This window comes from Sturnira hondurensis, unplaced genomic scaffold, assembly GCF_014824575.4.
Source record: "Sturnira hondurensis isolate 20B ecotype Veracruz unplaced genomic scaffold, ASM1482457v3 Scaffold0000880, whole genome shotgun sequence".
NCBI lineage: Eukaryota > Metazoa > Chordata > Mammalia > Chiroptera > Phyllostomidae > Sturnira > Sturnira hondurensis.
In genome coordinates, this window is record NW_028073511.1 from 13,770,342 (window position 1) to 13,787,600 (window position 17,259).

The 17,259-nt window shown below is 35.5% G+C and overlaps 1 protein-coding gene across 8 annotated transcripts in view; it reads left to right on the top strand.

Moving 5' to 3' along the window:
* MLIP (muscular LMNA interacting protein) overlaps positions 1-17,259 on the top strand; it is a 232,289-nt gene that overhangs the window by 151,497 nt on the left and 63,533 nt on the right. For all 8 annotated transcript variants that reach the window (XM_037055051.1, XM_037055065.1, XM_037055077.1 and 5 more), the window contains 2 exons: positions 3,540-3,584; positions 13,023-13,067. In XM_037055051.1, coding sequence (XP_036910946.1) covers positions 3,540-3,584; positions 13,023-13,067 — 90 coding nt within the window. The remainder of the gene's footprint in view (positions 1-3,539; positions 3,585-13,022; positions 13,068-17,259) is intronic.

Sequence of the window (17,259 nt, forward strand, 5' to 3'; positions counted from 1 at the left end):
TTGGAAAAAATGCTGAATAAGTTTTATGTATTCTACTTTCATTTCTTCTTGCATTTTCCCTCCTAAGTCCCTTCCATTCAGGCTTTAACCTTGCTCTGCTCTGCTGCCCAAACCATTTTCCAAAGTTTGTGGAAGTCCTCCTCACTGCTGCAAACCCATTTTGTAACTCATCTGAGCCGATTGCTCCATCCTCTTCAGTATATATTCCTCTAGTACCTTCCAGAGACCATGCTATCTCAGTGTTTCTCCTCCCTCACTTGCCATTTTTGTTTCTTAGATTCTTTTGTTGTTTCATTCTCTCCTTCCCAAACTATCAAATTTGGAGTGCTCTAGGTTCAGTGCTTGGACTTCTCGTTTCTCTCTCTATTCATTCCTTTGGTGTTCTCACCTTGTTTCCAATTTATATTTCTGGTCCAGTATTCTCTCCCAAATTCCAGTCCCCTACTCTTCATTTTAATTTAGATTTCTAGCAACTATCTTAGAAATGAAATCTGGATTTTCTCCTACAAAACCTATTCCATATGCTGCCTTCCCTTTTCTAGTGACAGGGCCACAGGTTTTCATTTATTCAAGGCCAGAAATGGTGGTGTCAAGTTTTATTCTTCTTTTTCTTTTACTCATTTTTTATATTACAAATTCCATTGCTGTATATTAAAAATATATGTAGGATATGATTATTTCATACATTATGTACTACTGAGCCATCTTCAGGTTCTGCTGGATAATACAATAGCCCCCTATACCCTTGCCTTACAATAATTTATTCTGAACATATTATACAGAGCAATTCTTTTAAAGAATAAGTCAGATTCTGACCTTCCTCTGCTTCAAACCAGCAGTGCCTACATACTCCCCTCAGAATGTAAGCGAGAGTCCTTACAAGACCTGGGAGGGCCTCGGAGACCTGGCCACCTGATGCAGCGCCATGCCCCTTCCACCAACCACTCTGCTCCAGTCCTACTCACCTTCTTGCTGAGGCCTGAATGTGCCATTATTCTGCCTCAGCATCTTTGATCTTTTGCAATCAACTCTACCACTTTTTATCTTCTCTAGTTCCCTGTATGCAATAGCAAGTTTAATTTTTACCTCAAACAATATGGTTATGTGTGGTGGTTTACAGTCTGGTTCTAAGATAACAAATTTCTGGATTATTTGTGCATTTTTTTAGTATATTATTGCTGCTCATTCTCACATTTTCTTACCTCTCTGTTTTTCTGGATCTGATTGTGTATTGGATATTCTACTTGAAAATTTATTTATAGAAATCATGTGAGACTCAGATGATATTATCATACTATAGAGAGTCTTGTCTTTGCTTCTGTCAAACACCAAGAGCCCTAGCAAAAGAGGGTTACTTTAATTTAATATAAGGTTTTGAGATGGTTTTTTTCCTAAACAATAATGTTTAGATGATGTGAGGCCAGGCCGAATTCCATGTGAGATCTTCTGAATCACGCCTCTGGAGACTCTGACTTTTATCTCTTTACACCTCTGAGAGCAACACTTGGATCAGCTTCTCATGCTATTCAACTTGTGCAAATACCCCCAAGGCAAAAGCAGATCTCATACGCCGGACTCCTCTCTTCAGATTCCCATTCTCTCTCCCAAAATTCACTCCCAAATTCTTCACTCTTATTAGCTTATCAGTGTTTTTAATATAATGTTTTCCAATATTTTGCTCAATTTTGTTATTATCTATTACGGCAGGACTGCTTTGAGTTCCTTAGCTGCCATTCTCAAAGGTAGACATTCATACCAGAACTTCGCACGTGTTCATCTTGTTGGACTACTTTTCATGTAGATACCCACCCAGACAACTTTCTCACCTCCTTCAAGTCTTTGCTCTAGTGCCACCTTCTGTAGATTGACAGTCCTGTTTAAAATTGTAAGCACTGAGTGCTCTTGACTTTTACCCTCAGAGCTCTTGACTATATATGTACATAGTGTCTGGCACAAATAGCATCCCTTTCTAGTATAAAATCTTTTATTAAAAATTATAAACATGTGCCCTGGCTGGTGTAACTCAGTGGATTGAGCACGGGCCTGTGAACCAGAGGATCATGGTTTGATTCCCAGTCAGGGCACATGCCTGGGTTGTAGGCCAGTTCCTGGCAAGGGATGTACAAGAGGTAACCATACATTGATATTTCTCACCCTCTCTCCTTCCCTTCCCCTCTAAAGATAAATAAATAAAACCTTTAAAAAGTTATAAACATGTAATTCCATAACATAACAATACCATACTAAAGCACACCATATGACATTTTAGGTGAAATGTTCAAATTAAAACTATAAATTATTACATCCACATTATTACCCTACCAATGATACTCAGGAGGCCTAACTTCTGTCAGACCCTGTATTTTTGTGTGTGTGTGCAGCAGGGACAGAAGCAAAGGTTTACTTTGGAAGGATGTGCTACCCTAGCCTTCAACTTATTTCTACTATTTTCTGTAATTAATTTTGTCACCTTTTAACATATGATTGAATTCACTGATTTATTATTGTATTGTTTATTTTAGCTCCTGCTGAAATGTAAGCTCCCAGAGGCAGGGTATCTTTGTCTCTTGTTCGCTGATAAGTCTGAAGTGTGCAGAACAGTTCCTGGCATACAGTAGATACAGAATATTTGTTGTATAGATGAATGAATTAAATAGCCACTTCCTTTCAAGAAGTGGGAAAGTGAGGCTCTAACAGAAAAACTGGGGACTTACCAGGGATTATTGAACGCTCGCTTGAAGTTTGTTATCATTAATTTATAGTGAAATCAATTAGCTTGATTTAGAAAGTTTTTCAAGTAATATTTTGCTTCTTGGGTATAAGTTCAGAGAAAATGGATAAGGTCCACTCAGGTTGTGTCTGTGTTTGGTGGGGTAGGTTCATGAGGTGAAAATGAAGCAAGAGAAATTAAGGTATAAAATGACTTAGAATATGCAATATACACAAACTAAGAGTTAATAAAGCCCAAATGGAGTTAATAAGGGTCAATAATTTTGAAGTCTCAATGAGGCTGAGCCTGAAGAAATGTAGCATTAGGGATATATGAGAAATTAAGATGGTAGCTAGGAGGGAGATTTCTGAGAGTAGAATGTTAGAAATTGAAACTTCAGAAGTTTCCCATTAAAGTGTAGGAATGGTTCTGGAAATGAGTGATTGAAATGGAATGGATGAGGATACCTTTGGAGCTGAACAGCTTAAAGAATTGAGAGTACATAGACTTCTATGTAAGTTTTGAAGTAGCCAAAAATCATGTAAGAAACTATTATGATTCATAAATAAACATCATTCATAAATAAAGGTAAATTTACTGGAAAGCTGACACCTAACAGTAATGAAAAGTAATAAAATGATATAGTTGAATAAAATTTTGTAGTTTAATAAAATGATTTTCAAGGGAACAGGGGACTTTTTATAGAAAAAAGGGAGTAATGGTTAGAATGCTTAATAAGAAAAGATAGGTGAACACTTATCCCAAAATTTAGATCTTTTAGTATTTTATTGATTACTTCAGTATTATAATTATTTTTATTTTCATGCAGAAGCCTACAACTCTTCCAAGAGCAGCTGGCCGAGAAACCAAATATGTAAGTCCCTTCATAATTATAGATACTGCTTTTTTTAATGAGTGCATGTGCATGCTTTGAAGGCAACTCATTTATAGTCATTTAAATTGAATTAGTTGAATTTTTCCATAAGTGGAAAGGGTTAAGATGGTATGATCAACCTAGATGTGGAAAATCAGATTATGTCAGGTAAGTTTATTGTAATAAATTCCTTCTTAAGTAAGGTCTGATTTGATTAATTTTGCTAAGTAAAGCAAAACGTCAACACCTGCTTTCTGTCTTTCTAATTATCAAAGCTTAAATGACATTCTTGTTTCTTAATGGTTTATTGTGGTTATTGTACAATAGTCAACTCATTTGCTTGAAACAATGATCCGCCCATTTCTAATAGGATTGTCAGTTTAGTTGATTTTGACTAATTTGTTGCTTTCTTGCACTTAAATTGTTAGCAAATAAGCCCAATGTTCACTATGAGCAAAAATAGATTAATAATGAATGTGTAAATACAGAGTCAACACATGATTCAATTAATTATTTAGAGTTGGTTCTGAGTATCCTAGACACACACACCAGGCTTCACCCTAATAATCTGTATTGGCCACTTTCCGCTTCTATTCAAGCATACCAAGAGGGACACAACAAATCTGGAATTTATTTATTTACAAATTGCGCATTTATTCTTATATGTTTAAGCTTTAGTCACCTTCAAAGTACTCTCCATTTGATGCAATGTATCTATCGAGACACTTTTTCCACTGCTCAAAACGGTTTCTTAAGTCATCAATTTTGATGCCTTTTGGTGCTTCTGCTGTGTTTTGTTTCACCTCTTCCATATAAATCTGCAAAACCATTTCCCTTTGAGGACTTTTTGTCATTGGGGAAACAAAAACACATCACTTGGGGTGAGATCAGGTGAATTGAGAGGGTGGGGCATGGGGGTCATGCTGTTTTTGGTCAAAAACTGCTGAACACTCAGGGTGGTGTGGGAAGGTGTGCTCATCAATTTCCCATCATGAAATGAGCAAACACATTGAGTCTTCATAAAAAATTCACTGAAGTCAAACACAGCCTCTCAAAACACCACCAGCTGGTACACTGATACACATGGGTTCCTAGAACACTCATCTGGAGGGGGAAGCCTGTATTACAAAAGGCCCACCCTTGAGAAGGTAATTCCATTTTGAGGGGACCCCTCCTTGTATTACAGTAGAAACAAGATTGTTTCCTAACAAGTTTTTAGTTTAATACAAACCATTAAACTATTTATTTTATTATAATTATATTTTCTAATATGTGTTTTCATTATTATCATCACCATGAGTAAATAGTTATTCAGTTTATATATTGTAACCTACATTTTTGCAATGACAAATCTCTACCTTCATTTGAATCTCTGTAAGGTGAATAATAACCTGGGTGAAATTACTGAGTTTTATCACATTTAGGAAGTGATGTTTAGACAGTATGGATAGGAACACCACTGAGAGCATTTCTAGAAGTTTGTACTGTTAATTTTTTGTCATTATTAGAAACCATTTGGAATAATACTTAAAAGACTGGAGGCATCTAGTAGGCTATACTCAAGTTTACATCAGAGTATTGCTGCTTGGTTACTGTCTAACCCCAGAAAATCCCTTAATGTCATGCCTTAGTTTTTTCATGTGTAATATAGAGATAGTAATAAGTTTACTTGGTTGATGTAAGGCTCAGGTTGGTTAATACATGAAAGCCCTTAGTGTAATTCTGACACACAGGAAGCACTTGTTTCACTTAGTGTAATCACTAAAAAATCACTTAGTGTAATTCTGACCCACAGAATCACAGTTCTTTTTCTTCTTTTTCCCTCTTACTTTCCCTTCATCCCTGTCCCCACCTACCTTGGAAAGACTAGAAGCACTGTGATTTATCTGAGTTCCTTCATTCTTCAGTTGGGTACAAGAAAAAAATATCCTAAAGATGTTTCTCTACTTTGTGTGACTAATATATTCTATAAAATCAAGACCCAGGAAACAGTAGCTAGAGTTTTTTGCTCTCTCACCTTTCTTATTTACTCTTACTTTTTATCAGAGTACCTCCAATTTAGTTTGATTTACAACAAGGTACAGGGGGCTGTTGTCTCCTTCCAGCCCTCCCTGGTGGTGGTTAATTTAGTAGGAATTAGAGTAAGTCTGGGAGGGCTGCTTCAATCTCCATAGTTGGTGGTTATTTGAAATTGTCCTTCAATCAGTTGCCAGAGTTAAAGTTGGTTAACATTTGCTCAAACTTTGTGAGAGCATTTGAGTCACTTGAAGTTTACACTGAATCATCAAACAAATTTAGTATAAACTAGAAAAAATACAAACTCTGATTCAGATAAGGTTCTTGACTTTGATTAAATTTGTTTTATTCAGTGAGAATCTTTGCTTGTACTTCCTCTTCCAATCTGACATTTGAATTGTTGTTTGTGATACTTCAAATACTTATATAAATTAGAGATGGCCAGAGATCTGGTCAATGTTAAAACAAACTTATAAAGTTGCTACTTTTCAGTGTATCGATATGTCCTTTGGATTTTCAAATTTACTGAGAACTATAAATGGTTTAATTAAATAATGAGGAATTGTATGACCAGTTCCTAGTAATGGGGCCTTTGGTGAAAGGCTGACTTTTCTCCATTAAAAAAGGCAAGAAAACCAATGCAAGACAATTAGTTTCCTTTTCTTATGCTTTATTGTACATATTTTACATGTCCCACAGTGTTTTGTAGGATGACCCAGAAGCAGGAAAAGTACCATCAAGTCAGAATAATTAAAGTTAAGATTATCTTCAATTCATGGTGTGCTTGAATTGCAGGTTATTTTAAAGTGCAATTGACCCTTGAAAAATGTAGGTTTGAACTGCATAGTTCTACTTATATTTCAATAAATGATGTGTATTTCTTCTCTTTCTTATGATATTCTTATAACACGTTCTTTTCTCTAGTTTATTTTATTGTAAGAATATAGTATGTAGTACATACAATACACCAAATGATATTAATTGGCTCTTTTTAAATTTTATTTTAAAATTATTTTTAATTGGCTCTTTAACTTATCTGTAAAGCTTCACATCAACATATATTCTTTTTTTAAAAATCTTTTTAAAATTTATTTTTAGAGGGGAAGGGAAAGAGAGGAGGAGAGAAATATTAATGTATGGTTGCCTTTCATTGGTCCCCCCATGGGTTCGATTCCCATGTGCCCTGACTGGGAATCAAACCGCAATCCTTTGGTTCGCAGGCCTATGCTCAACCCACTGAGCTACACCAGCCAGGGTTCAACATAAATTCTTAGTAATTAACTTTGAGAAGAGTCAAAAGTTATATATGAATTTTTGACTGTGTAGGGGGTTAGCACCCCTAATTCCTGCGTTGTTCAAGGGCCAACTATGATTTAATTTAGGTTCTTTTAAGAGTAATAAAATTTAAACTAAGTTAATGACATGTTGAGTGATCTCCACTGGTCACTTGTAAAACCATTTATATGGATTTGTGAGTAATATTATTTGTGAAATATTACTCCAGTGAGTAATATTTCACTGGATTGTTTTTAACAGATGTTAAATTCAACAACAATAATAATAACTATCATTTTAAGGTCTCGCCTTTCAATTGAGGTTTAACCATCTCATTTAACCTCACACTAATCCCATAAGGAGGATATTGGGATTACAACATCTCCATTTTACAGAGGGAATAACCAGTGTCAGAAGTCACAGTAGGAAAAACTAGCCAAGGTCTTCCACATGTTGAAGCCATTGATATTAATATTTGTGTAAATCTACAGAAGCTTGGAATAGTTTGCCTTCTTCAAATAGTTTATCCAAAAGTATTTATTCTTTGGGTATAACTTATTTCTTTATGTCCAATTACCTTCAGTCTAACTTTGAATAAAAAAGTTTGTATTTGGTAATATAGGACAATAATTGTTTTACCACTTGCTTACATGTAAATTAACTCATAATTTATCAGATAATTTATGAGTGATTATTTCTGATGATACTCATGTTTTAAAGAGTTTCTTTCCTTCTATATAAATAAATAAATTTTATATTTAAATTTCTATTTCATTCTGTTTTAACTCTATTGTATTTGGAGGTGAATATTTTTTTCTTTGCATTACTCTTATCTTTGTAACTGTGTATTATTTTTATTAACTATTGCTAGTTTAAATTCACTCCATTCATGAAATTCAAAACCATTGTATACTCTTAATAAAGAGAAATCTAAAAAAATAGGGCAAATATTTGGAGCTATTACTAATTTGTCAAAGAACCCTTAGTTGGAATCACATTCTGTTGACTACAACTTATAAACTGTGTACAGTTCACAGGTTACTTTTAAGTTCCAGAGAAATAATAGAGACAGACTTATTCAATATTATATAGAGTACAGGTAGCATCTCATTTTAATGAGCCCGAAGGACAGAAAATACCATTACAATTGCCTACATGCTGCTTTCAAAATGTCACAATATATTAAAAAGTGTGAAACTTTATTAAAAATTCTCCACTATATATAAATATAAAGGTCATTGTCTCCAATTTAGCCAGCTTACAAACTCCCCTTGTTGCTCTGCTTGCCAGTGTTTCTGGGCTGTAGTGTTGCAGAGGTGATGTGCAATAATGTAGCCAGAGATCTCAGGCTAAGAGGTGACTGAAACCCTGACCTGGGTTCAAATACACTTCTGTAGGACGTAACCAGGGATTTGATGAGTTACAGGAATAGTGGTGAACAATTTAAGCAAGAAATTCCATTCTACTGATGTGCCTTATTTTTTCCTTTTTTCAGTGTTTAGAAATATTTCTAAGGTGTGCTCATGGGAAAGGGGCTGAGGAGGGGATGGAAGATCATTATCTGGGTACTGCTAGCTGAGGAGGAAGACAAAGGATTTAATGAGAGACTCTTTGCTCCTTGTATCATTCTCATTTCAGACTTCATCAAGCATAGATAATGGTGCCATAAACCAGGTTACAGAATATAGATTATGACACTTTGTGTCACAGAAGAACCGTTCTTACACTCATCTCTAATGTTCTCCACAATCAGTATTAACATGAACAGACACAAACGACCAGAAGCTTAGGGTTGTTGAAATCCAATTTCAAGTTCATTTTTACATGCTTTGGGTTGCTGCTCTACCTCAGTTTAATTGACTGACAGGCGGTAGTTCATACAGATAGTACCCCCCTCCCTGCCCTCACTGCTCCAGCCTCAACTCACCAAACAGCATTTCCTCACTTTTTGAAAGTCAGTTGTTCAATTTTAATAGTATAACTGTAGCTACAACATTTAATAAGCATCATTAACCTGTATTTGGCGAGGAGAGGGAGGCTTCTCAAAAGATTTGATATGATTGGGTTGGTTGAAAGAATACGGTGTATATTCATGATGATACACATAAGCCAATATTTTTTTCTTTGCCAAAGGATCTCCAGTGGCTTTATAGGTATTTACTCCACCCTGAATTTCACATTTATTAATTCTCTCCTTTCTCTGGGAATAATTTCTTATAATAGAGATATGAAGTCCAGTATATTAGCTAAAAACAAATGTACTGGGAATGTCCAAAGCATCTTGTTGTTATGTCATGATCCCCAGTGAAGAAACTTTAGGGACTTTTGGAGACTGGATACATTGGATTTTTCCTAATTTAAGTAATATGTTTGCTTGAGCATTTTATTTTCTCCTTATAGTAGTTTGGTACATTTAGTTCCGTGTACTGATAAATGTTATCGATATAGTTAAATTGTGCAATACTTTATTGTTAGCATATAACCTCTTTTTTTCCTATAATTATTGAGATAAAAATTTATATTTTGTTTTAGTCAAGATGCATTTAATTCAGCATATTTTACAGTAGGTATTAATTTAAGGAAATTCATAGAGAATTCCCTCATACTGCAATAATGTAAAATGAACTAAAGGGAAAAATGAAAATTTTAAAAGAAATCATTATTTCTCATATGACATTATGAAGTTACAAACAAAACTCTAGGTGAACAGAAAAAAATGCTGTTGTCAGAAAAAAGTAGGATTCTTCCATGGTATTGTAGGAAATGTACTTCAAGGGTCCATGCATAGGAGGGTTTGAGGCATAGTGGCAAGATTTATTGGCGTTTGGACAAAGGACACCATAGTGTACCCCAGGTATACCACGCACAGTGTCTCGTCCATGACTAGGAGGTTCAGCATCACGTCACTGAGGAAGAAGTCCTGCCTCTGGGGCCACAGGCCCACATTTATCCCCACCAAGTGCAGGAGGAGGTCCAGGACCCAGGGCTGCTGTGATCCAGCACAGGCTCTGTTCCCAGCTGGCTGGCCATTTGAACTGTGCCTTAGCCTGGAACTGCTACAGAGAGAGAGCACGAATGTGGTTGATACCCAGAGCAGAGTAGGCTTTCTTTAAATTATCTAACCTCTTTCCGGAATATTCCCAGAGCTATGCTGGTACTTTCCCCTATTCACTCCCTTTCCTGGATCTTCTTGGGTCTTGTGCCCTTATCTTATTAATCTTTTCTCCACGTTTTTTTTCCTCCCCTTTATGGTCACCATCTTTGCTCTTACTGTGGGCGCCTCATAGTGAAAGGACCTTCCCCTGAGTCATCTTGGTTTCTACCACACATGCCTCAGCACAGCAGTTCCCCCTCACTGTTTATCCCTCCCTGGTTAACCTGGGGAATGCCCTGGTTGTTCCCTGGGGCGACTGGAAAGCCATCTGTCCTGCCTACTTGGCGATTAGTGTCTGTTGGATGGAGGATGTGGCTGTCCCCAGGAGTGTCGGTGAAGCTGCCCCTTCCTAGTTAAACTGGCTTAATTAGATGTCTGGCTCCCTTCTTTCATCTAACTTTTAATATCTAACTAGCTGCCTACTGTAACGACAATGCGAGGTACATTCTGAAGGACGGTTTTCTGCTGCACAGAATAGCTGTAAACCTTGGTGCACACTACCCAGGTCTATAGCACTTAGAGACAGGAGCTCTTGGCCAAGACATTGTGCTGCCACGGAGCAACCAGAAATGGCAGCGAGTAGTGATTGTCCTACAAAATGGTGTGACTGCAAAAGCAGTCACAAACAAACAGTGTGGGACACACAGTGAGAAGGACTGCAGGTGTCTCTTCCTTGTGTTTGGTGATTCGCAAGCCTATATGCTTGGCAATACCATAAGAACTACTAAGTTTTCAGTGTTCAATGCATTTCATCTGTCAGAGAGTAAAAGCCATATTGACACATCTATAATAAACTCAATATGTTTGCTGTTTTGACAAGAATAGAAGTATTTAGGAACACAACTTTGTTACATTTTAGCTAAATATATTTATAATTGTGCATCTTTATGTTGACTGTTCTCCATGAAAGTTGAAGGTTTGGCTGATGGGTGAACTCAGTCCCCTATTTAAATGCAACAATGCTTGATAAAATATATGGTAACTATTAAAATAAGCCTTTATAACCCAACAAAAAGAAAGAGATACCTATGAGTACCAGAAATGGTGTAGGAGCTTCAAGTGAGAATGTTAAAAAGAAGCTAAAGCGCCAATGGAACACAGGAACTTCAGAACCTATGTGCTAGGAGCCAGGAGCTTAGATTGAAACTTTCACTACATAGCAGGTCTAAGACCTGTAAAGAGATTCTTTGTGTACATCCAAGAGCCTAGAAAGTCACAGTGGACATAAAACATGAGACAAACAAACAAAAGAGGAAAAATCCATCCATTATCTTTACCCTGCATTCTTGGGTAGTAAAATAGACATCCAACCTGGAAAACTTAAAAGATGTGGTGCTACGCCACCCTGGAGGTTTAGAAACATCAGGGTGATAAATGGAAGCAGATCCAGAGCTAGTCAAAAACTCCTAGGTCCCAACAAGGGTGAATTGGAAATGTATTGTAGAGATTAGTTTCCAACCCAGAGCTTGCTTCTCAGACACCTATGGAAAAAGTTACCCTGACTGAAGATGAGCTAAAAAAAAGAGAGCCATTAAGTGACTAAAGATTATTGTGGGGAAGAGGCATGAGAGAAGACCTGCAGATAAAAGATATAAGAGATTTAGCAATGAAGGACTATAGAAAAATCTGGAAAAATTTTATAAAATTTATAAATCTGGAAAAAAATTTAACGTATAAATATGTTAAAAAAGAACATATAAATATGTTCTTTTAACATATAAATATGTTAAAAAATTAAAATAGTTAATAGGAATTATAGTTACCACAAAAAGAGATTTGTAAAAAGAACCAAATAAAACTTCTGTAAGTAAAAAATAAATTCACTATAAAGTTTGTCATCTAAAACATACTAGTATAGAGTTGAAGAAAAATTAATTAACTGTTGGACTTAAATGTGGAAACCATCTAGAATGCAGCATATTGAGATAAAAATATGAATGGGATTTTATAGAAATGGAGGATGGATTGAGAAGATCCAAAATATATTTAATAGAAGCTCCATAAAATGACATTAGATATAATGTTTCGGGAAAAGGCAACATTTGAAGAGATATATTCATGGAGGATTTTCTGGAATTGAAGAAAGACATGCATACTGGGAATGCCGGAACACACCAAGTCCCACAGAAGGATGCATAAAAAGAAACCCACTCTCAGAGACATCATAGTGAAATTACAGAATGTCAGGGATAAACAATTTTAAACCCTAACCAACTGTGTAGACAGGGGACCTGCCAAGTCATGACGTTTACATAGCCAGCGGGAACTGAAGCCCAAGCCGATGCGATGGGACCATCGAGATGCTGCAGGGCAGACACTGTTGCCCCAGAATTCTATGTCCAGTTAAACTCTCATTCAATAATGAGAACAAAAATATTTTCAGATAAAGTTCAAGACAGTAAGGTCTGAGAGAAATTACTAGAGCATTTACTTCAGTAAGAAAAATGAAATCTGGACTAAAGGAGTAAAACACAGAAACCAAGGATGAAGAAATAACATTGGCCTCCCTTTAATTTAAAACAATTTGTGAAAAACCAAATCATTGTACTTCACAAATCATGAAAAATTTGGGTTTTCATGTGTAAAGGTACTTAAAGAAAAATCTGTTTTTGTTTTAATTTGCAATAAATGTAAATATCCGACAATGCTCATATGTGTAAGTAAAATGTGATATAGAGAATTAAATGTTATGTGACCTTGAAGAGTTTTTGGTGTCTTGTGATAGTGCTTATGCTAAGACGTTCAGGGAAATCAAATACAAAACATCATATTTACCATTATGGGAGCTGAATAAAAATGCATAGAAAAATATTGTAAGGCAATGTACCAGAAATACTAAGTCATTTTTGGTGACATAATAATTTTTCCTTTAATTTTATACTTTTTCAGAATCTTACAATGAACGTATTACTTTAATGATAAAAGAACTTCAGTATACTTAGTGACGTGGACATGTTATTTCACTACATAAACACTGTGTTTGTATTTTACAGGCAAACCTCTCCTCACCATCCTCTGTGGTATCTGAGAGTCAGCTGGTACGTGGCCTCTTTTTAAGTCATAGACAGACTTTAGAAATTTCTGATCCTTCAAGACAACTTTATTTGAGCAAAAGTGAACTGAGAATAAATTTATTATATATGAGTTAATTTGCTTACTTTTCTGATAAAAGTTTACTGATGCTTTACTAAAGTTCAATGGCAGTCATTTTGCAGGCTACACACATACATAAACCCATCCATACAGACCTTCTTTGCCAGTAACTTGCATTCTAGTTGTGTTGTTAGAATGGACTTGGTGAGGTCAGCAGCAAGATATTGGACTTTAGAGAAAGCGAGAGCTCACTTCCTGATGGAAGAGATCAGAAGAGCGGTCAAGGAAAAGGCTATATTACATAATGCACGGTAGGATCTGGACTTGAGGAAATGGGAATCAGGGTATTTTGACAGAAAGATTAGCATGAGAATGGTCTAAACCAGTGATGAGCAATAGAAATATAATGAGAATCATAAATGCAAGCCACATATGTCATTTAAAATTTGTTAGTAGCCACATTAAAAGAGTAAAAGCAAACCGATCAGATTCAATACTATACTATTTGTTCAATTATATTGCATGTTATGTATTATATATAATATTCTATAACAATATATTGTATATTCAATAATGTGTGTTGATAATGATAATATACATTATTTCAACATATAATCATTATAAAATGGAGATATTTCACATTATTTTTTTGGACACTGTGAAACTTGTTTCATATTTTACATCTACAGTTCATCCCAAACACAGACCAGCCCCATTTCAAGTGTCCCACACAAGGACTAGGGACCACTGCGCTGGACAGTGCAGACCGAGACCCTAGAATCTGTTCTTTGTAGATAAAATTTTGATTAAATAGAAAAATTACTTTTTCCTAACAAATTTAAACCATGAAATAAGTTACCTAACTATTAGTAGTTAAAGAATTCCTTTGTAGCTTTAATTTTCATTGCTTATAAATTGAAAATTCCTGAAAACTAGGCATGTTCAGTGAAATTAATGGAAGTTCTTATTAAAGCAGTTTGAAACATTAAGAAAACAAAGTCACTGCTTGATATTGACTTTTTCCCTTTTTAAAGCAGTTGCTTTTAGTGTCTCACCTCCATGGCCAACAAGTCATCTTGTCATTATCATGTCGCAAGGACAAAACCATTTTTATTTTGTCTGAAATATCATAAAAGGGTAGTTTGACTATTAAAATACCCTGATTCAATCAAACTGCTTGGGTATGTTGGTGTTCATACACATAGTGCACATGTGTGGAGCGTGTTTGCATGCATGTGTAAATGTAAGGGCAGTTGGTTTTGAACGAGGCAGGCAGTATGAGGTTGTTGGAGTGCGGGCAGGGGTCCACAAGGTCCACCTATACTTCGTGCTCCGACACTGACTACTGCACTGACGGTGGATAAGTCGTGAATCTCTGAGTCTGGGCCTCCAACTCCTCACTGGACAATGAGAGCATTCTCTTACCCAGGAGCTCCCCAAGCCTTTCAAGTGCTGGGAGTCTGTCATTACTAACACAGTGAAGTGAAGGAGTTGCCATGGAAACCAGCACTGCAATATCATAATAAAGCTGAACAGTTTCCCACTTTAGATATGAAAATATTACTACAACCGTTTTAATATTTCAAATAATGATATATTTTTCTTGAGAATAATGTTGAAAATCAAGACTATTTTTAATATTCTTCAAAAGGGGGCAGGATCCAGGATGGGAGGAAGGGGTGGGTGGGGTGGGAGAAAGTGGTGGCGGGAAAATGGAGACAACTGCACTTGAACAAGCATAAAAAATGCAAAAAAAAATCCTCATGTCTAATTATACTCAATAGTATAATAAATACAGGTTTTAGATATGAAATGATTATATATATATTTAGTTATATACAAATATTTATTTTTGCATATATATGATCAGACTGACATATATATATGAGAGTTCTTGGCTTAATATTTTAGGAAATTATTTCAAAGAAGCAAATATAAATAATGACTTCATGAAATGGGACGTAGTAAAAACAACTCATTGCAAATGTAATGCATAAACCTTTTCCTGCATTAAAAAGTAATCCTATAAATTCTATGTTTGTGTTCTCTAGGGAGGAAAATACAAAGCATTGCTTTGACTGACTTTGATGATAATTTCTTTGCATTTACTTTAAACCTTTTCTCTAAAGAGTTCAAGAAAAATTTTAACCAAGTTTTAAATTACATTTTAATACCCAAATGTCCTTGAGATATAGGTGGGTTTGAGAAAGGATTATAATTGAGTAAGCTTATCACATAAAAAAGGAACATTTCCTGCATTGATACAATTATGTAATTCAATCCCATTAACTTCATTTCATGACATTAACCCTATACGTACATCACCTGGGAATAAAATAGATTATAAATTATTGCCTGCAGCAATGTTATATGGCATTTGCTTTTTAAGGATTTATAATATTTTTACTTTTAAGTAATACAATTTATAAATTAAATTATGCTTTTTTCACTCTTATGAATGAATTTTCAATATTGCCATCATGAATTCTCTTCAGGATTAAGTTCTGAATAAATTAATAAATGAGAGTGCTTTTGAAAAACTATATACATGTATACACACATGTATGCTTGTAACACATATACATGTATAGATGCCATATGACAGGTAATTGATATATATTGCTTTTTGTTAATATATGTGTATTTACTTATATATATGTGTTTGTGGAGCACAGAAAAACAAAATTACTGGGAACATGTGCTAAATTATAATTAAATTACTTAAGTAAATGTTGTATGTTTATATAGAATAAGTAGTTAAAATTATTTGGCTCCTATATTTGGCAAGAAATGTAATAAACAGGTTGAAGTGAAAATATATGATAAAATGCTGTGGTAGAAAAGCCTCATACACAGGGTGTTTTGTTTTCGAGAATTGACTTTTTAAGAATATATCACTTTTTCATAATAATTTTTTTCCAGTGAAATGGAAAACTTATTCCTCTAAATTGTTTAAAACTTGTTTTTCTTGAATTTAAAAAAAATGTTGTTCAAGTACACTTGTCTCCATTTCCCCCCCACCCCAGTCATCCCCACTTCCCTCCCTTGATCCTACCTGCTTTGTTTTTTTGTCATGTGTCCTTTATACAAGTTCCTGAAAACCTTTCCCCTTTTCCCTCCCATTATCCCCTACCCCCTCCCCTCTGGTTACTGGCACTTTGTTCTTTATTTCAGTGTCTCTGGTTATATTTTGTTTGCTTGTTTGTTTTGTTGAGTAGGTTCTACTTATAGGTGAGATCATACGGTATTTGTCTTTTGCCGCATGGCTTATTTCACTTAGCATAATGCTCTCCAGTTCCATCCACACTTCTTTACATTGCTGCTGTGCCAATTAAACATTGGAAGAAAAAATGTATTATCTGACCCTTAGTCTTAAAATATGTACATTTTTTTGCTCTGGAAACCAAATTATTTAGTAGTGAGCTCAGGGAGAATAATTTGGGGGCTCTTAGGAAAATAATTCACCAATTTCTGCTTCAGTTTCTCTTTTTCTATTAAACAATATCACAGTACATCAAAACTGGAAAGAAACTGACAGTCGATGGTCTTGGAAATACCCATCTAGAAGATGGGTATAACTCCTCTGTCAGCCTCAAGGGGTTTTTGCGGGGCTCCCCTATTATAGTATGTGAAGATGCCTCTGTAGCCCTGTCCAGGTGGAAGGTGTTATTATTGTACACAAAACCTCTAAAATGTTAACCCAGATACCATTTTTATAGATCAAAACATAGACCCACAGCTTTTAAACACATTATCTAAGATCAGTGTTAGTGGTCGCCCTTTCTCTGTATAACTTTCAAAGGAATTATTATGAATTTTAGATAATTTGAGGGGAATAAGAAAGGGTTGATGAAGAAGTTTGGGAATTGGGTCTCTGTGAAAGTGTGGCATTCACTGGACATCTGTGTTGGGCCTGCGAGGGTGTGGCCCCTTACTGAAGAAAACGCAGGGCAGGGTCAGTCAGTATGGTGTGCAGGTTTTTCACCTGTGGATAGTGCTTCCGCTGGTATAACAAGGAGAGAAAAGGAAAGGAAAATCTAGGTTGAAACTTCACAGGCTTTCCTAATTCCTGAGCTGAGCTATCACAAAATGAACAAAGACTGGTGGGATGTCTCTTCTCTGCCTAAGAAAACAGAT